We start from the raw sequence: 22,095 nt of genomic DNA on the forward strand, positions 1-22,095 counted from the left end.
TAGGGTACCGAGAATGGCGACAAGAAATGTTCACCTAAAATCCACTTTGGTGCTTAATCCTGTGCTCAATGTGCTAAAACATTACATTTTCAGGAAGACAAAACACACTTCCTTTCAGCTGATTAAGCTGGGTGCTTCCCCCAGCCTTTCCCAACCTGGTGCCCCCCCCAAGCTTTGGATTACAACTCCCATCAGCCCCAGTCAAAGGCAAACCCTCATTGTAAATAATTTAAAACAGGGGTTCCCAAAGAATGAATGATGGAGGCTAAGTGTCAATCTTGCAGAACTGTAAATAGCTGGCACATGTTACATCGTTGGAAAGAGAAAATTCTTGCCATGGTCATCACCTGATTATCAAGCAGCAATGCTGGCTCAAGGAATACACCTAAACCATGAACCCCATGTGTTGATGGAGCACAACTTCATCCAGAAAAGGTTGTACATCTACTCCAGCTTGATAGGCCCACCAGCCATGAACATCTCTGACTTGAGCTTCATTTTACTGGCCCTCACCCATTACTAGCTCCAGACACCTGTTCAAGAACTCTGCTGCCTCACCCGAATCCAAGAAGAAAGTGGGCATCCTGTTGACATCAGCTAAACCTTGCACAACCTCTCCCAGTAATTTCATGCACATATTAAATAACATGTGAGACAGAATAGAAACTTGAGGCACCAGACAGGGTCATCCCCCTGGGGTGGGAAATCACACACCCCTAAACCTGACAGGTGGTGCAGAAAGGTTGACTGGAGAATTAGCAAGGACACACACACACTGCCCCTGTGCGTCTCTAGCAAAGGTCATGGCAAGGGCAGTCTGGCTGAAGTGAGTCAACATAATCATTTTCAGTTTCAGTCTGGGGAAGGACACCTATCACCCGCTCTAACACCTTGTCTCTGGATAAAGCCAAAAGTGGATGAAACTGAAATGCCCTTGACTCAGATTATGAAAAGAATTTCACTTCTGTTTATAAAAACAAGAAACTTACACCAGAGTTCATAATAATAATTGCAGCACTGAGACTGTCCACAGCAGTGGCCTGTTTCACAGATGTAGCTTTGATTGTTGATTCCTATGCAGGGCTCTTTGTCCTAGAATGTAAGAGAGGAATAGGTTAGTGAGGAAGGCCCAAATACATTAAAGTTGGACTAAGCCTCCGGTTGCTTGCAAGACATGCATGAGCCCAGGGCAGCTGCTCAAGGTCACAGATTGCCTGCAGCTGTTTAGGCACCTCTACTTTCCTGGATATCAGTCAGTTCCATGGTGCTCCCACACCCTACCATCCATCATCAACCTTCCAGGCTAGGTTCCTACATGCAGAAGGAAGAAGTACAGATGATATGGTAGAATGGATTGTACCTCTTCAGTCTATGGGGGGTGGGTGGATTCTGAACACCCCTCTGCAATAACCCCACCCCAGCTCTTTAAGTCAAAAGTTAGAACAGCATATAGAGAACAGGACTAGAACACTTCTCCCTGCTACGCTAGTTTTCTTCTGTCATGGAGTTTCTTAAGCTGCTATTTATATAGTGTCATCTATGCAGGATGGTGTTTAACCAGGGCTCTGCATTCTAAAAGGAGAGACACAAGGGAAACAACAGATGTAGAGGAGGCAGAGGTAAAGGGGGTGGGGATAATGTGTTGCAGTTATTTCAGTTACAGTAGGGTATGGGAACAATCAGAGGGAACATTAAAAATGGTATCCCCCTTCTTCAATCTGAACTAGCACCATTCTGCTCTAAACTTTACCATCTTATTGCTGCACATCTAGATTAGTTCTCATTTCACCTTTCTCTAGCCTTGTCAGCTGCTAAGTTGCTCTAAATAACTGAACCTATCTTTTCCACACCTTGATAAATAATTTCCCACTTGCAGTTTGCATAATGCAGGCATCTGTTCTGCACTTCAGTGCTGATCCTCATGCCATGCCTGGGCATCTATAGCTATAACTGTGGCCCAAATTATCAGAATTTGGAAAATGATACTTAGGTCAGACAATACAATCAAGCGTTCAGATTTCCACCCTCCTGCAAGTAGGAATATTTTACATTAAAATCATATAAGGTTTTCATTTTTAATGTAACAATTCCCCCCCCCCCCCGCTTGTGATTAGGTACATGAATTTACGCCTAATGCACTGAGATGAAGGGACCCATAGATATTTTCACTTTGGTATATTGAGGCATAAAATTTTATGACCCACTCATGGTGTGTGTTTCAAATACACTGCAATTCCACTGTTGTTAACAGCTTCAAGTCTTGCACTTATAGAATCAGAAAATGTAATAATTGAAGAGAGGGCAATCTGGGCTCAATTAGATCAAAATAACATTTACTACCATATAACCCTACTCTGAAGTAATTCTTGCCTAATTTGCAGAACTTTTAAAATAAAATAAACATTCCAACAAAATATCTTCCTGGAATACTCCTGCAGTCTAGGACAGAAGCCAAGTCAGTCATACTTTTTCATCATCACATAATCCTCCCTGAAGGCCATCTCCGTGGACAGTTAAGAGATGGAAAACAACTACCACCCAATGGCAATGACCCCTCTTGCCAGAGTGTAATGTACGGCAGAGATATAATGGGTGTTGAAGTAATTTCTGGAGTTTTTGTTTTATGTCCTGGAAAAAAAAATGCACAGCTGAACCATTGCACTATAAAAAGCCATGCAAATCTAAGTTATAGTATAAAACAAACAACAAAACCAAGGTGATGCTGGTTTATTTTTACAGTAGGATCAATAAGCATGAAGCTTTATGGTGTAAGAGAAAAAGTGCAGTCGCGTGATCAAGTTTGGAAAGATTCAGGCCTTGGAAGATTCCCTTGTCTTCCAGAAAGGCAATATATGTCTTCAGTCATCAGGAACACATATCTAGCTTCCATCTGCCCTACCCAGCAGGGTAAGGGGTGATGGGATGTGTAGTCAAAATGCACATACAATACAGGCAAGTGGTTGCAGAGCTGTGGAGCAGCCCAAATTACAACATTTGGCATCAGAGTGCCCAACATGAAAGGCAAGCCAAGTTAGCTATAGTATAGAGTGAGTACTTAAAAATTTATTAGAAATCATCATCATCATTATTATTTTAATATTTCCTCTGAAAGGTTTAAGCATACCCATCCCACTGTTATTCCCCCCTGAAAACCACCATCCTGGCTTTGGCCCAAGTAAACAAAGATACATGCTGTGTTATTCCTAAAGGAGACTCATTCTATTTTTGGATCTAGAGACATGGGCATCAGCATTAACATTCCCACCAACACCCACTACCCCAGTTAGAGTTAGCACCCTCCCTCAAAAGCCAGACATCTGACTTCATTTTCAAAGTGCCCATAAAGTGCTAAGATAGTTTCTAAAAGAGGAAACATCTCCTGCATCCTTTCACAGCAGAAGGGGCACTCCTCTATTTCACCCACAACAGGGTTCAAAGAAATCATGTAGCCTTTAGCAGAAGTTCGAGCTAAGACTCCAGCTGAAATTAAGTATCAAGGCTGCCTGTGGTCCCTGAAATGCTATCTACAGCTGCATTCCATTTTACTCTTAAAGATCAAAAAATTAAAAAGGTTTCCAGAACAATGAACAAAGTAGTCACATTCTGTACTGTCCAGACATCCCTTGGAGCATCTACCAGGAGTATATGACAAAGCACTTTCCAAAACTAGCCTGTGGGATAGGGGACTGGTCATGGGACGATAGATAAAGACCTAAGAGCCTTCAAAGAATGGCAACATACTACAGCTTCCTTTAATTTCTAAAATGCAGCTCCCTCACACTAAAAAAAAAAACAATTCATGCATGATGCAGGGGCAAGTACAATATGGAGCCACAGCCAGTTACGGCTTCCTGACAAGTATATTTTCTTTGCATATTTTCTTCGTGTAATTTGAATAAAAATGTACTAAAAAAAAAAAAAGACAAGTGTGCCTGTACAATGCGTGTATTTGTTGCATTTGCATTTTACATTTGGACAGGTGAATCAGAAGGCAGTGGGGAAGGAAGAACCCAAGGCAGAGAAAACAAGGCAGGGGAGGCCTCCCTTTTCCTCCCCATTCTTCAGGGGTTTTTTGTGCTGATTTAATGTATGAAGTACAATTTGATTTTGCTATCCTGCCATTTTATTATATTGTTTAGTTTATTTAGTATACGGTTGTTAAATTTTATTTGTTTAAATTATTTTAGTGCTTTTGATTTGGGCTTTTTGATTACCCAACCTTGAATCATCCATTGATGAAGGGTGGGATAGAAACTGAAATAATAAACAAACAAATGGAAAGGAAAATCAATATGCCAGCTCAAGGGCTAGTGTACTTTTCCTGTTCTGGGGGCACGTCAGGTGAATGGGAAACCTTTGGGTCCTAACAGATCAAAGGCCTACCCTGATCTGCCCCCAAACTCCTACTTTATGACTTTATGACCAGAGTACTGATGATGGAGGGAAAGACAGAAAGATTTATGTAGCTGCAACAAGAAGTCCTCTATGGCAAGCATAGGCAAACTCAGCCCTCCAGATGTTTTGGGACTACAACTCCCATCATCCCTGACCACTAGTCCTGTTAGCTAGGGATGATGGGAGTTGTAGTCCCAAAAACATCTGGAGGGCCGAGTTTGCCTATGTCTGCTCTATGAGCAGACTTTCTGCTCCACTTACAAAGAGGGAGATCACAAAAATGTATGGACTTGGGACATTAAAACATGTTAGGTATATGCTCAAAAATGTACCAACAATGACCTTGTCCATATATGCATGATTTTCTAGAAAATGGAACCTGTTCAGTATCATTTCTTTGGGCTTTTTTGAACCAACTAAAAGTTAGTTTTACAGATCACGTGTTATTTTAGGTCTAGATCTGGTGTTAGATCTGAACAGCCCCCAACTGAACATTATGGTTTTATAACCTTCATTTAAGAAATTAAGATGCAGTTAGTGAATATAGAATATTATCAAAACCTGCACATTTTTTAAAAAAGATGTGGCAATTTGCATGCAAAATTTACAATGGCTTTAAAAGTGTGGAGAAATGAGGTAAAACTACACTTAAGATGTACAGAAGCACTTGTATCTCTGTGTAGGCAGACCTGTGTCTGGAGCACTTTTATGCTATGATACTTCATAAAAAGCTGTTGAAAGATTACCTGATTCACAACAAAGCTGTAGACATGATGTGCAGCTGGGAAACTATCCCTTACAGCAGAAAGGTCTGAAGCTTAATCCACCTCAGACCACTTTGCAGAACTGGTAGAGCTTGAGCTGGTTTTTCATATTCACAATGAGCCAGTGTGAAATAAATTTTACTACAGTTAATATTTAACTAGAAGTATACAGTTTATCTTAGTGCTTTAACAGTACCAAACCTTTCAGATGTGCTTCAATACCAATCTGAAATAATAATAAATGTTTGATGCTATGCTACATCTTTCTGCGTAAGGGCCTCTTGTTTTTCATGGGGGCTTATGGCTATATTCAGCTACTGCTTAAACAGTACTATGTGGAAGAACACCTGACTGGACAAGCAACCCAAGCAGATGCTTGGGGAGGCAATATTTTTAGGGGTGCCAATGAAGCAGCACACAATCCAAAAGTGTTTATAGGATCTGTTACAGAAAATGCTGGGGCTCAGCTTTCAGGTTCCAGGCAGCAACAGAGTTGCGCTCCAGCAAGACTCTGCAAGGATCCTGGGTCTTGCTCCTTAGTCATGCAGTGCAACTTTATTGAGCAACAAAACAACATAAAATAGACCTAAACGGATGACCACATGCAATTCTATCTACATTAGCATTGCCTTTATTCATATGCAATACAATAAAAGACCAAAAAACACAGGTGTCACTCATGCATCACTCAATGCTACAGCAGAAGGTATTCTTGATTGCAAAATACAGAAATTTAAGTCTCAAATATGTGGTCTGAGTCCTAGCCTCAGATGTATGCTCAGCTTACATGGTTTGAACAGAAGAGAGGGAGAAAGAGAAACAGGAAACAGACAATACTTCCTCCATCCCTGAAGGTGAGGGGACGTGACCTAGGTGTACTTTATAAAATTACAGCTATGTGGTCCCTAACCCCTTAATTTACTAACTAGTATAGAAATGCACCGTTAGGTTTGTTGCCAAAAACTCCCACCGTCAACAAACCCCAAGAACAGCATGAGAGGTGGCTGGAAAGAAAGGAGGAAAACCTGGAGTGCCATTTTCTGTTGAGGGAAGACCCTTACATCTAAAGCAGAAAAAAATGGACTTGCAACATGTTGTAGCGCATCCCAATTCCTGAACAGTCCTTCTGTTTAGGGCTCCACTAACGCAGAATAGGAACTGCTCAAAATAAGCTTCTTTTAAAAAAATCTAATGACACATAGCCCCTTTCCCCACTCTAGGATATAGTATGGGGCTTGAGCAGGCCCATTTCCTTTCTCCCCCAATCCCCTATTTCCCGCTCCTTCGTCTCAACTGCTTTCAACTATAGGCCAAAATGGATAAATTCAGTGTGTCTGCAAATCTTCTGGCTCCTCCCACAACTGCAAAAGCGTTCTTTATAAACCAAGGTTAGTGAATCTGTGCCCCCCCTGGGATATTCTTGGACTCTAAACCCCTGTCAGCCCCACCCCACCCATCATGGCCAACAGTCAGGGACCCAACAGTCCAAAAGATTCCCCACCCCTGCTCTAAATGAATAGGCATAACCATGTGAATTTAATCTGTGTGGTGTCACTTTATTTCATATGCCAACAGTAGTGACTCTTCTATATGATTATTATCTCCTGACAGATCTCTATGGAAAGAGCTTATTGCATATAGGTCATATTCATGGCCTTGACTTCTTTGTGCTCTGAGTCTTGACTGTGCTGAATCTCTTCTTTGTACTATGAACTGCTACAGTTCTGTCTCTCCCTCTCTCTTTAATTAAAGATTTTAATTTAGAAACAAAATAGAGAAGAAACTACCACAGAAAGCACTGAGAAGCCTAAGTGCTCCAAAACCCAGCAAGCCCAGGAGCATCACTCACTTTCCACTAACCTTGCCCAGAGATAGACTCACCACTGCTATGTGACCACTACATTTGTAGATCCTTGTCCAGAGACTGCAGAATGTTCTACACAGCCAAGTTAATTGATGTTCAATCTTGGTAAAGTTTTTTTTGGGGGGGTGGGGGTGGGGATGCTCAACTCCAATCATCTTAGAAAATGGAACATAGGAAGCTACCTATACCATGTCAGACCATTGGTCCAACTAGCTCATTATTGTCTACACTCACTGGCAGCCATTTTCCAAGGCTGGAGACAGGGCTCTCTCCCAGCTCTACCTGTATATGCTGAGGATTGGACCGGGAACCTTCTACATGCAAAGCACTTGCTCTAACACTGAGCTACAGCCCTTCTCAAGGATGAAGGCAAAGCATGAACACAGTTCCCCAATACCAGGAATTATGCAATCATGTTTCTTCCATTTGGAAACATTGCAGGGGTCAGCAGACGCAGATTGCAATGGATGGGCCTCACCCCGGAAAAACTACCTTCACAACTGTGGTATCTCACCTGAAAGGGACATGTTAAACAACGAAGCAGAACCAGGGTTCGAAATTAGCAGGGCACCAGGCACATTTTGCGCCTAAAGATTCTCCATTTGCGAGCACCTCTGGGTGCCATTTTTTGCGCCTGGCTGACGCTCAAGGATTACTGAAATGTAGAGTGGTACCTCCGGTTACAAACTTAATTCATTCCGGAGGTCCGTTCTTAACCTGAGGCGCGCTTTCGCTAATGGTGCCTCCCGCTGCCGCGGTGCTGGCGTGCAACTTCCGCTCGCATCCTGGGGCAAAGTTCGCAACCAGGAGCACCAGGTTAGCAGAGCTTGTAACCCGAAGTGTTTGTAAGGAGAACGGTATGTAACAAGAGGATCCACTGTATGTGTATATGTTAAGGATAGAGAATAAGTTAAGGAGTTTAACTTATAAAGAGTGTTTTGAAAACCGAAGTATGATACCAATATTTTTATTGTAAACACCAAATTAAACATGTATTAAAAATGTGATATTAACAATGTGTCACTTATGTGAATTGCGTATTAATTCATGCTTATCAAAATAATAAAGTGTTGCTGACCCCCCCCCTTCCAGTGACGACTAGACATTCTATTTTGGTGCCCACAACCCAGGTCCCAGAAGCCATTTGGCTCCTAGCTTTTTTATCCCAGCTTCGAACACTGAGCAGAACAGTTTCAATTGCAACTTTTAAAATAACTGCTTAGTTGTCCAATAGTAAAAAACCTCAGTGGCCTAATTTGGATGATTGAGGCTTCATAAATCATCAGATTTTAACTGATCAATTTATATTTAACCAGAGTTCCTCAGATTTGGACACAATGGGCAAACAGATACTAAGATCTGAAGTGGTACACAAGTGAAGAAAGGGAGGGGCTAGAAAGAAATGCTCTGCACAGAGCATTGTCAATAAAAAGACTGTTTGTTTGTTTGTTTGTTTGTTTGTTTTATATACTGCTCTTTATCCAAAGATCACAGGGCAGTTTACACTATAAAAACACATAAATACATAACGTAACAAACCAACAAACTATTTCACAGCAGGAGCACTTTAAAGCTAATGTTGATGGCCATACAGGATAGCCTGAATGCCATTACACTAAAGTTGCGAAAGCTACAACTTCAGCACTAACAAAACAAATTTAATGCATAACTGTACTGCTCAACATCTGCACTCCTCTTCCAGTTTAAAGAGGGACCACAGATTCCTGTGTATGAATGGGGACAGGTCTGTGACAATGGATTCTGGCATCAAGGCATTCATCAAGGCATTTTATTTTCTAACATGCACTAAACTGGCAGATATGTAGCTAACACAGCACAGGGAGCTTATTATATTTACACAACAGTTTCCAAACAGCTATATGCTACAAGTTCAAGTAGACAGAAAGGAGTAAGGAAACTGCTTTTGCTGCTCAGACTGGCCCTGTGAACCACAGACAGGAGCAAACAGTAAGCAACTAAGCAGCTAAGGACAAAGAGAAAAATCAAGTGAAACAAAGAAAAGGTAAGCAAACTGGTTTCAGAAACTGGATTGCCTCCTTTGAGGCTTCCTGCATCAGTAAAGAAACCCCAGAAGGTGCCCAAATTTCCTTTATGGAAATATACATGGATTTGAAAGATTTCTAAAGACACGTAGCTATCTGTTGCTGACGTAATTCCAACAAGGTCAATTGGTTCAATTTCAACATTTCTTGGGAGGCTTAACATGCATATTCCCCAAACTAATGCCCTTAAATTGGCAGCCCACAGCTTTCCTCTTCTCCAATAGAACTATAACCATAACCAAATCTTAAGTTCTATTTAGAACTTTACATATAGCCTAAATTTATTCTGCCCGCTTCAAGTAAGCAGAGCAGTCAGTGGCAAAAGGTCATTGCGCTGGAGGTAGTTCTTGTCTCAATTCTTGAATAGAATTATGTAAGCCCAAATAAAAAAGATTTGGTTTTAAAAAATAAACTAGGTAGCTACAAACAAAACAGCTGTTTTTCACTTTTTAGAGTGCTTTTTGGAAAGTAAAACTAACAACACTCACCATCAAAAAAAGGAAAGAAAAGAGAAAACTTTAATGCTCACATACCTGCAATACCTCCAAACTTCATTTGCTACACTTACTTGCCTTAAGAACATAAGCTAGGTGAGGTGTACAAGTAATCAGATGTTGTTCCTGGAACAAATAGCTCCTGGACTAAGATGATTCAAATTTGGTAGAAGCCGGCTGCAGCCCACCAGGGAGCAGCTGGGTGACTTGCTGTTTTTACTCATTCCAAGCTATGTATGTTGGTTAGTAGTAATAAAATTTTGAGTAGTAATAAAATTTTGAGCACAGACACCACAAATTCAGAAACAGGTTTAAAAAGCATGTGCACTGTTAGTTCTGACAGTTTCTTATTAGAAGCTCTTGACTGTTTCTTGTTTACTCTAAACCAGAACTCAGCCAAAGCACAAACACAAAGCCCAAGTAAGCTTTAAACCCCTAAAAGTCCTTAAAGCACACAAAAACCAAAAGTGAAAGCCATAAAATAGAGTAAAGTGGGGGGGACACGAACAAATTTTTTGCTTCAGATAAAAATAAAGTTTCTTCCCTTTATCTGCAGCATTATTCAATGTTAAGTAAAATAGATTTGTTTTTCCCCTGGCATAAACACAACAGAGGAAGACAAAAGATCGCGCTGGATTTTACTTGAGTGGCTCACTTCACAAGGCAAGCAGAGCTGATTTTCTTTCTTCTTTTTTAAGCCAGCAAAATCTCACATTCTCCACCCTAGCTAGTCAAACAAACAAACAAACCAGAAACAAGTTACCTGCCGCAGGCCCAAAAGGAAAGGCATTCTGCATTCTCATAATCCACGCTAGGGGCTTAAACAAAGGAATTTCTAGAATCCCAGAATAATAATTTCCTCATCTGTAATGGACAGGCTGCATCCGCAATCCTGTTTAAACCAGGGCTTCCTTGGCTGGGAATGTTAAGTAAACAGGGTCCCAGGACATAGAATGCACTCACTCAGCCTCTCTCTCTCTCTCTCTCTCTCTCCCCTCCCTGTGACCAATCTCAAAAGCAGCAGAGCCTCCGTAGGCGTTTGCCAAGGGGGAAGTGACATCAGTAGCAGCACTGCAAGAGGGGGGGAAAGCTTCAGACAGCTGCTGATTAACAACTCAAAGAGGCCTACTGCATAGAAGAAAATGCACAGTAGTTAGCAAACAGAAAGCACTTACACCGGAAACCTGGTATTTACAAACTGCTATGGTTGTTAAATGCACTAAAAAAATTGTAAGATAAACTTTTAGTTATATTTAATTATATTAGAAAAAATAAAAAATTCCTTCCAGTAGCACCTTAAAGACCAACTAAGTTAGTTCTTGGTATGAGCTTTCGTGTGCATGCACACTTCTTCAGATACACTGAAATAGAAGTTGCCAGATCCTTCTATATAGTGAGGAGGTGGGGAGGGGTGTTACTCAGAAGGATGGTGGGAATGGGAGATAGGCAGATAGCTGGGAGAGCCTGTTGACGACTCTTAACGACTGTAATAGGTCTTACAGGAAAAGGCAAGGGGTGGGAAGGTGAGAAATGGTTTAGTTATGTATAGTGAGATAAGAATCCAATGTCTTTGTTAAGCCCAGGTCTTTTCATGGTTTTAAGTTTGGTAATGAGTTGTAATTCAGCAGCTTCTCTTTCCAGTCTATTTCTGAAATTCCTTTGTAGTAAAACAGCTACTTTGAGATCTTGTATAGAATGCCCACTCAAACCTCTCTTGTACCTGCGATACATTGATGATATTTTTATCATCTGGACACATGGTCAACAGACCCTGGACACCTTTCACCAGAAATTTAATGATTTTCACCCCACAATCAACCTTACAATGAATCAATCTATGCAAGAAATACATTTTTTGGACACTACTATAAAAATACAGGATGGGCGCATAGACACCACCTTATACCGCAAACCAACTGACCGACAAACATATCTACATGCCTCTAGCTACCATCCCAAACATACCAAACAGTCCATTGTATATAGCCAGGCACTACGTTACAGCCGCATCTGTTCCAATTCTACAGACAGAGACTCTCACCTAAGGGATCTACAGCAAACCTTCTCAGAACTAAAATACCCAGCAGATGAAGTTAGACAACAGATCAACAGAGCCAGACTGATACCCAGAGAGAACTTGCTGCAAGACAGACCCAAAAAAGAAAATAACAGAACACCTCTAGTCATCACATACAGCTCCCAAGTTAAAACAGTACAACGCATCATCAGAGATCTACAACCTCTCCTGGACAATGACAGTTCTCTTTCTCAAGCTCTGGGAGGAAGACCTTTCATTGCCTACAGACAGCCACCCAATCTTAAACAACTCCTAACCCACAATAATACTACAACCAGACTTAACACAGACACTGGCACCAGAGCCTGCAATAAACCCAGATGCCAACTTTGCTGCCACATACACCTGGACAACACCATTACTGGCCCCAACAACATCACACATACCATCTCGGGACTATTTAATTGCTCATCGTCTAACATTGTGTATGCCATCAAATGCCAACAGTGTCCTTCAGCTCTCTATATTGGACAAACAGGCCAAACCTTACGCCAAAGAATAAACGGACATAAATCTGACATCAAGAATCACAGAACAGAGAAACCAGTAGGAGAACACTTCAATCTCCCAGGGCATTCTATACAAGATCTCAAAGTAGCTGTTTTACTACAAAGGAATTTCAGAAATAGACTGGAAAGAGAAGCTGCTGAATTACAACTCATTACCAAACTTAAAACCATGAAAAGACCTGGGCTTAACAAAGACATTGGATTCTTATCTCACTATACATAACTAAACCATTTCTCACCTTCCCACCCCTTGCCTTTTCCTGTAAGACCTATTACAGTCGTTAAGAGTCGTCAACAGGCTCTCCCAGCTATCTGCCTATCTCCCATTCCCACCATCCTTCTGAGTAACACCCCTCCCCACCTCCTCACTATATAGAAGGATCTGGCAACTTCTATTTCAGTGTATCTGAAGAAGTGTGCATGCACACGAAAGCTCATACCAAGAACTAACTTAGTTGGTCTTTAAGGTGCTACTGGAAGGAATTTTTTATTTTGACTATGGCAGACCAACACGGCTACCTATCTATATTAGAAAAGTATTAGTTGAACAAACAACAGGCCTTTCTTTCAAAACCATTCACTAAGTCCATGAAAGCTAACTGTTGTTGTTGTTGGCCTCTGTCTGTCCTGGAAGACAATGGAAGAGTGCGCCTTTGGGGGTGAAGTCAAACTGTTGGAAGGTTACAGAGCCTGCCATGGTTGTAGAGACCGACAGGGGAGAGACATGTCTTGTTGCAGCTGGGCAACTAAAGGCGTCTGGTTGTGCTGATACAGGTGTGCTATGATGTTTCTTCTCTCTGCACTCCTCCCAGCAATCATTCCTCCTCTGCCCACTGCTGTGGATACACCTGGGGTCACACCTGCCTATTAGAGATAAGTATTCAGGTGTTCATTTACATATGTTCACATAAATTCAAGACCAAATTCAAGCCAAATTTTCACCCTCTTCCAGTCTGAATTAACTCTGTTTTTCTGGACAATTTGAGCAAAAGTGTCTTTAACTGTAGCTCCTGCACTGCACTGGCAAACTTCTTTGGAAACAGCAATTTTTAAACGCCGTTTGGAATATAGTAGGTTATCCTGCCATTTTAAAGGGGGAAATGTGTTTGTGTGTATTCATTCTTTGGTGATCACTCATAGCTGAGTAAGATTGTCTTAGTGTCCATAGTGTGTGTGTGTGTGTGTGTGTGTGTGTATGTAAAATTGATGGTAAGGTTGGCTATTGCATTCAGGTTTAGCAAAATGCATCCCAGATGTATCGTCCATTTTAGAAATGTTCCATTTTAGAAACTGTCATTCATGTCCCAGTGACCTCAGTGTTCTGTGTGGGTCCAACTTTAATAATTTGTCTGGAAATCAGCTGGTACAGAATGCCTCTACAGTGGTACCTTGGGTTACATACGCTTCAGGTTACATACGCTTCAGGTTACAGACTCCACTAACCCAGAAATATTACCTCGGGTTAAGAACTTTGCTTCAGGATGAGAACAGAAATTGTGCTCCGGCGGCGCAGCAGCAGCAGGAGGCCCCATTAGCTAAAGTGGTGCTTCAGGTTAAGAACAGTTTCATGTTAAGAACAGACCTCTGGAACGAATTAAGTACTTAACCCGAGATACCACTGTATTTGTTTATGAGCTGTTGGGAACCATTTTGAAACATCTGCATTGACTGCCAGTTTGTTTCCAAGCCTAATGCAAAGTGCTGGTTATGACTCTCAAATCTCCACATTGCCCAAGCCTTGGCTATCTCGGGACACACATTCTCTCTCTCTCTCCGACAACAGGCACCTCCACTGGATTCTCACATCTGCTGACAAGGCTCCACTCAGTTTCATAGGCTGCTCCTTTGAAATGCTCATTCAATACAGTAATAAACTTCTCAGCATTTGTGTATCTTCTCTTTTTGAAAGGTAATTTGGAATGTCCTAAATACCTTCCCCATACAAAGGAGAGGTAAAGGGAATCCCAAAGTTGCTGTCCAGAAGCATAAACAGATTGTTCAAAAGGAGATATACACCTAGGCCTTAGAGCTCTTCTCAGTTTTCATGCCAGTGGTAGCTAGTTTCTCAAAAACTGTTTGTCTTCTTGTAAGCAATGGAGTACAGCGGTACAGCAAGTTCCAAAGTAATAGAGATGATATGAAAGAAAGTGATCTAAATTTAACTTTTGCTATACCTCTGCTTTAAAAGTTCAGCAATCTTTTTTGTGCTTCTCTTAAATCAGCAGCTGTTCTCGCCTGTCACATGTCAGCCTAGAAGCCTCACCACTCCCCCATGTCGGGACACATTGCATACATATTTACCAGACTGGGAAGTTTCCCCTTCTTTCTGTTTGTTTGTTTGTCTATTGCAGATCTCTTTAAAAATCAATAGTTCTACAACGTTGCAAAAAAATGTTGCGTAAGAACTGCAATAAGTTCATCCACCATTAAAAAAAAAAAGTGGTCTCCTGAAAGTTACTGGAAATTCAGTTACACAGCTTAGTCAATACTGAAAAGGGGAAGAAAACTTATTCCAAAGCACATCCCAGTGCAGATGGTTTAAGGGCCACAGGCTCCCTCCTCTCACAAATCTCTTCCTCCACTCTGTGCCCCCCAATTTCTGACCCTTCCTCTTCATTCTCTTTTATTTCTCTGCATCTTCCCCCCCCCAAAAAAACATTATCTCTATGCCTGCCTGCTGAGTACAGAGGCCACAGTAACAAAGCTTTCCTTCTTTTACCACTTCACATACAAAGACATATGAAGGTAGAAAGGTATTTTGTACTGGGTAAAATCATTGCTCCATCTAGCTTTGTATGATCTGGGGTTCCCAACCTTTTTAGGCCTGCAGGCAGATTTGGAAATCTTAGAAACTGCCATGGGCACCACAAATGCACCCATTTCACAGGAGAAACACGATGGTCAAAATCCGCATCAAAAGCAGGGGAAAGACCTACATACACCCCAAAACAAACTAAACACAAAACAAAAAGAAAGGGCAACACCCCCTGCCAATCAAACATCCCCTCAAAACCAACAACAACGCCCTGAGAAACAACCTCAGCTAACTTTGTTTTAATTGGAAAGGGGAGGGAGTCTTGGCAGGTGCAAAGGAGGTGCATGAAAAGCTCAGGTATGGAAGAATCTAGCACTGACTATAAACTTAAAACACATTTTGTTAAGTATTTCTGTATGAAGGAGGCAGAAGGCATAATGCTACATAACTGGACTGTCAGCAATAGATGTTTTGCTCAAAGTACCAGGACAAGACAAATATACAAAATGCACAGTATACACGTACCATCCCTGCCTTTTCTTGTTGAGCTACAGTCATCCTTTATGGTTAGCCATGGAAGAGGCTACATTCCTTTATATTAGGAACTTTTGTGCAATTCATGCCCTCATTAGAATCCCAGAACAGAGCAAGAATGTGCACAGACAGAGAACAGTGGGCAGCCAGGTAGATATGTTGCTGCTGAAAGCCACAAACTCACTCAACTCACATGATGAGTGCACACACCATTGTAGGCCATGTCTGGGCAGTAATGAGATAGAAACAGGAAAGCATAGCTTTAATAATTCCTAGCTCTTCCAAAATGGTTACAAGTGGTACCTCGGGTTAAGTACTTAATTCGTTCCGGAGGTCTGTTCTTCACCTGAAACTGTTCTTAACCTGAAGCACCACTTTAGCTAATGGAGCCTCCTGCTGCTGCCGTGCCACCGGAGCACAATTTCTGTTCTCATCCTGAAGCAAAGTTCTTAACCCGAGGTACTATTTCTGGGTTAGTGGAGTCTGTAACCTGAAGCGTCTGTAACCTGAAGCGTGTATAACCCAAGGTACCACTGTACTTGCCAATTGCAGCTCTAACATCACTCATTGGCTAAAACCCTGTAAGGTGGCGACTACAACCCAGGTTTGCTCATTTCACAAAAACGGGGGGGGGGGGGTGTTCACATTTTGGCTTATATGGTTTGATCCACAGCACGTAAGAACTTTTAAAGCTTTTTTTTTTTTTTTTAATGGCAGCTAAGAGTCTAGAACCCCTAATGGCTTTGCCCCCACCCCAAAGAAACACCACCCAACCCTTTCTACCCATCTGGCAGCAGCTCTGGGCCCAGTGCCACTTCACTGTTGCTTTGTGGTGCTGGTGGGGTTTTTTTGTTTGCCAAAGTGATCCTTTTTTGAACTCCAATGAGAAACCCAGTTGCCTCAGCCTTATCTGTTCAGAGCCTTTCTAATGACACTCATAGCAACAACAAAAAATGGGGAGAGGGAGAAACAGTTATTGCACAATGGGGCATGATTTTTATTCTCCCTTGCATCTTCACTATGAAAATTCCCATAGTGTTTGAAATGCACCCATGGTAAGGGAACGCAGGATCAGGACAATGTACATAAGAGAGAGAGATAAAGGCTAGAGAGCTTGCTTACAATAAAAGGCAAAGGTCAAAGTGAATACTGCCGGCTTGCCTTTGGGCAGAATACCACAAGCACATTTTTTCTCATTTCTCTCAGATCATATCCCCCCCCCCCGACTTTTTTTCTTCTTTTTCCTGTCTGAAGGAAAAGCAGAAAAAATGCTGAACATAGAAGAATGAAGATCGGAGTGGTTGGAGCAAGGAAGCAAACACAGACTAATATCATTTGCTGTGCTCCAAGTTGTATATTTCCATGCCCAGCCACTGTCACCTCTTTGTTGGCAGCTGTTTGTGCCTCCAATAAGCCGCTAGAGATCAGTGACAGGAGATTCACTGCTTGTTCCTCTGACTTGTTCTTGAAAGAGTAGATGCATATTGGAATTGAGAACATAATGCTGGTATGAGCGCGCACACACACACACACACACACACACTCCAAAATGAAGGTAGTTTCTTAAAACTTTAAGCATAATATGTTAGAATGCATGACCAGAAAGCACGAGAGTTTTGTTTGCAACTTAGTGCTAGATCTGAGTTGGGTTGGGTGCAAGGGGGAAATTTAGGTAGATTAACTTTGCTGCAACCTGAGGGATGTTCTGATTGGAAGATTTTAAGGTGGAAATGCAAACTGGCACTACTGCTGGCCTGCAGAAGGGTTAACATAGGATTTGGGCTTCATTGCAGGGTTGTAGTAAACTGCTCTCTACCACAGCTGCCAATTTTTACGAAGTTTAAAAAAGAAGAAAATACATGCTTTCACATGAAATAAGAGCTGAATTAGAAAGAACAGGAATTCCCATCTTCAGTATTACATTTTTTTGGAAAGCGGGCAAGTAAAGAGTGGGCTGTGAAGTTACAAGTACAGTGGTACATACGCTTCAGGTTGCATATTCTGCTAACCCAGAAATAGTGCTTCAGGTTAAGAACTTTGCTTCAGGTTGAGAACAGAAATCGTGCTCCGGCAGCGCGGCAGCAGCAGGAGGCCCCATTTGCTAAAGTGGTGCTTTAGGTTAAGAACTGTTTCAGGGTAAGTACGGACCTCCGGAACGAATTAAGTACTTAACCCGAGGTACCACTGTATACTAATATTCTGTTGTCTTCTATGGGCTGCTCTAACGTCTGCAGTGGAGGAAAGTAGCTTCTATAAGCAGGAGTGGCTAGCTTGTGTCCCGCCATTTCTGCTAGACTCCAACTCCCATCAGGTCCAGTCAACAAGCTAGCCACCCCAGTTCTATAGGAATCAGAAAGCTCCATCTTGTGATTCTAGCCTATTTGCTTTTTCTTTCTGAGTACATAATACGTACATGATATCACTACTTCCTTGACATGCTAGTCATAGCTGGGACCTCCGTTACTAGCTTTCACAATGGGAGCAACTAAACAACTGGGCAGAATATGAGCAGCACATTTTCTCTCACATCACATTTTCTCTCAGATACACTAAGCGTAGAGAGTAGCTCTTCCCTTTTAAATAAAAGATTGGGCTCTGGGCCAGATTGTTTCCAATAGGTGCTGGTATAGCATGGCCAGAACCAAAAGGAAACACTGCCATTGTGTTAAGTTAAGTTAAATTTAATACTAGGCATGTGGGGCCTAGGACAGAAGTGCACAGGAAGGTGAGATCCAGCTCTTCCCTCCCCAGGTTCCAATGAAAAATCACCCTCTTGTCACTATTAGGAAAAAAAGCTGCCAAGATCAAGAGAAAATATAGAAACAGGATTTTTTTTGTGAAAGAGAAATGAGTGGAACACACTTCAACAAAAAAATAAGATTGGCCATTGTCCTCTTATGTCTTCATCTTATTTGGCGATCACTCATAGTCGAGTAAAATTGTCTTCCATAAACATGGCTTTAACAATGAGTCTGTAAGTGACTATGGAGGTCAATTCTGGATCCACACTTCCTTCCACAGTGGGGACATTGGTTTCCGGGCGGGAGTTGATCACGGTGTGGATTTGCCAAGCGTGCCTTCCTCTTAGCACGTTTCTCCCTTGTGTTCTGTGTTCGAGTGTCTTCAAAGCTGTAAAGGCTGTTCTCCAATTCCTCTTATGTTTCTCTAGTAAACAAGAGCTGAACTGAAAGGGGGTGGGGGGCAAATTTAGCAAATGTTTTTGCAGCCCTCAAAAACTGCCCTCTACTTTTGAGAGAGGTTTTTTTTAAGCATGTGAGACTGAGGTACTGTATTACTTCCTATTCTAGAGGACTGTGAAAGGAAAGGAAGTATTCACACATAGACGCACATTGTGATGTACATACGTAAGAATTCACATGCAAGCATATCTAAATGCACATCTCTGCCAACCACCCATTCAGGTTTGACTGACACTAGAGTGAGAGCAATAATGATTTATTTTATTTATTTATTTATTTGTTTTATGATGTTATCCCATTCACTATGTGATCTTCAACTGGCTGGGATCACATAATAAAGTTGTTGTTTTTTAATGTACCCAATAACAGGTGATTGGGACAGTAAATTTATAAGCAATTTTTTCTCAAGTTCTTAATGCAGGTTGTGAACTTTTTCAGCCTTAGGGCAGCATTTCCTAACTGGCAACCCTCTCAGGTGGTGGGGCCGTTGGCAAAACTGGGCAGAACAATGTATGTGACGTGTCCCAACGTCAATGCTCTACCAGGTTCAAATTTACAAAAATAACTTGTATTTGCTTAACTATAGGTAACTTACTAGATAGCTATTAAATCACTGAAGTTCCAAAGTCCCTCACCTGAACAGAGTGCAACAGAAGGCATATTAGCTGTGAAGAGAGACAATGTTCTGGGTATTCATATTCAGCTAATTACATGTCCAAGATGCATGGCAAAGATTTTGCAAGAGTGGTATCAGCAAGTGTATTCCTCAGCTGTGAGGAAATTAAAAAGTAGCAAGTCATGGATGGTTTCCAATATTTTGCATCTGAGAGTGTGAAGAAGTGATAGTCTGATATAGTCCAGACCACTACTTTTTATCAGCCAGCTGTCCCAAGAGAGAACAGTAACACCCTTTGATCCACTGCTGTGCAATCATTAAGCTTTTAAATAAATGCATAAAATGCCAACATTATCACCACCAGTAAAATGCCCTTCTGAAGATCAGGGCCATGCATATATACAGGCAATCTTGCCTACTTTGTTTTTACAAAATCCAAGGCAAGAAGCCAACAGCTGCTTTCATCAGGAAAAACTCATTCACCCTCATATTAATCACTGTGTACATAGATAGCAAAACATATTTTAACAATTAAAACCACATTAACTAACATTTGTACACTTTAAACAATTTTACTTGTCATCTTTCACAGACATCATACTACAACTATGACTCCAAACTAGCTATCATTCATTCCTTTCACTATTATTCCACTAATTCTCTTCCTCATAAACCTTCATTCTTAAGAGACATACATATCACATTTTCAACTTAGCAATTCAACATTTGCAGTACAAACTGGCATCTATAGAGTATTCAAGCACCCCTCAGTTCTTCCCAGAGGTGCAAACTTGAAGAAAATATTTGGGGGGGTAGGTAAGCCCTGTCCTGCATAATTAATCACATGATGCAGTGCACACACTCTATTTGAATGGCAATGCCCATCAACTTTGGGGTCCCCAGCCCCCTCAAATATTTTAGGAGGGGGATGAAGCCCCAAAGCCCCTAGCAGTTGGCTCCTATGGTTCTCTCCATCATTTCCTCTGTATTTATTTTATAAAAAATATTCATAAAATATACCACTATTCATTTTTTTTCAAAGGAGTGGTTTACAACAGTCATACATAAAACCATATAAAATTATAACATCAGAGATCAAGTAATAATTATGGAAAGATGTAGTCTTAATTTCCTGCATAAGCCAGATAGAATAGAAAAGTTTTCAGCAGGTGTTTAAAGGTTGAAACAGAAGGTGCCTTCTGAATTTCTACCGGCAGAGTATTTTGCAGGAATTCCATAGTAAACTCAATTATCCTAATATGGATCCTTATGTAAGTAAAATGGCACCACACCCACAAAAGAGAGTCATCAGCATGCTCAAAGAAACACCAATATTTTTCAGGAAGAGTTATATAAGCAAATATCCAAAGCAAATATTCACATAGTGCACAAGCATTGTAAGTGTACCCATCAGAAGGTTTTGTACCATGTAATGTAAGTGATGGAGGCTATATTTTGCTTTCACCACAACCACATCCCAAAGCACAGCAACTTACTTCTCTCCATTCACTGCTCTAAGAGAAAGAAGAGAAGTACACCCAGACAACAACAATTGTCATAGTGGCTAAACTGGCTCTTTCTTCCGAACAATACCAGTCAATAAACACCAAGCTTGCTCCATTCTTCATAGCTCATCTCAAATTCCATTTCCTGTTCATGACTGACAGAACATTGGCAAGTGACTTCTTTGAATATAGATTTCTGAAAGTATCTAATTGGTTAGATTGCATAAACTACTGCAGTTCATCTTCATCGCATTAAAACCACATATAGTCACTACAAAGTTCAAGTATTTCTACTACTGGACAGGAAGAGGGAGTGAGAAGAAGCAATCAAACATTATTCCTTACAAGAAGAGAGATGCTTTGAGAACTACATGCCAATTTCACAGACAGAAGTTGATCACATTCAGAAGCGTCCAGGTTCTTTTCAATGACCAAAAGAGCAGTAATATTTACACAACATACGTTTCACATCTACAGTGGTGCCTCGCAAGACGAAATTAATCCGTTCCTCGAGTCTCTTCGTCTAGCGGTTTTTTCGTCTTGCGAAGCAACCCTATTAGCGGCTTAGCGGATTAGCGCTATTAGTGGTTTAGCGGCTATTAAAGGCTTAGCGGCTATTAAAGGATTAGCGGATTAGCGGCTAAAAGGCTATTAGCGGCTTAGCGGCTTAGAAAAGGGGGGGAGTGGAAAAAAAACGGAACACTTGCAAGACGTTTTCGTCTTGCAAAGCAAGCCCATAGGGAAAATTGTCTTGCGAAGCAGCTCAAAAACGGAAAACCCTTTCGTCTAGCGGGTTTTCCGTCTTGCGAGGCATTCGTCTTGCGGGGCACCACTGTATATGCAATATAACTCTCCAAGTGTTCTGACAAATCACAGCTGTGAACAACTCAGTTTTTTGGTATCTAAGATTCAGCCAACAAGTAGTACCTTCAAGAAGTGAAACCAAACCATGCGCATCTCATAGCTCAGCAGGATGGAAGTTACCTGAAAAATTTAGACCCGCCCTTTCATTTCACAACATCAGATCTGCCAAGAGGGAGGAATGACCAGGCAGACAGAGAACAGTCAGAATCTCCATGAGGGGGCAGATGTCATTTGATCCTCCCATATAAGAGAACTCTGTGTCCATGTTTACAATTTCATTACAGATTCCCCGCATAATTAGCCAGGAGTGAGAAACATGGCCAGAAGTACCCTCTGCCACTTTCTTCCGGTAAAGAATAGGAGCGGGTTCAGACTGCAACAGAGAGGCAAATATGATTCTATATACCACATTTTTCCATGTATAAGACTAGGTTTTTCTCCTAAAAAATAATGTC

General features: G+C 41.4%; 1 protein-coding gene across 4 annotated transcripts in view; it reads right to left on the reverse strand.

Moving 5' to 3' along the window:
- WBP1L (WW domain binding protein 1 like) overlaps positions 1-22,095 on the reverse strand; it is a 48,835-nt gene that overhangs the window by 13,812 nt on the left and 12,928 nt on the right. For 2 of the 4 annotated variants that reach the window (XM_083505111.1, XM_083505108.1), the window contains exon 2: positions 990-1,092. In XM_083505111.1, coding sequence (XP_083361237.1) covers positions 990-1,092 — 103 coding nt within the window. Of the gene's footprint in view, positions 1-989; positions 1,093-10,343; positions 10,626-21,703; positions 21,753-22,095 lie in introns of those variants that run through there. The other 2 variants (XM_083505109.1, XM_083505110.1) reach the window with 2 other exon arrangements.

Source organism: Podarcis liolepis, assembly GCF_965112155.1.
Source record: "Podarcis liolepis genome assembly, chromosome: 5".
Classification (NCBI taxonomy): domain Eukaryota; kingdom Metazoa; phylum Chordata; class Lepidosauria; order Squamata; family Lacertidae; genus Podarcis; species Podarcis liolepis.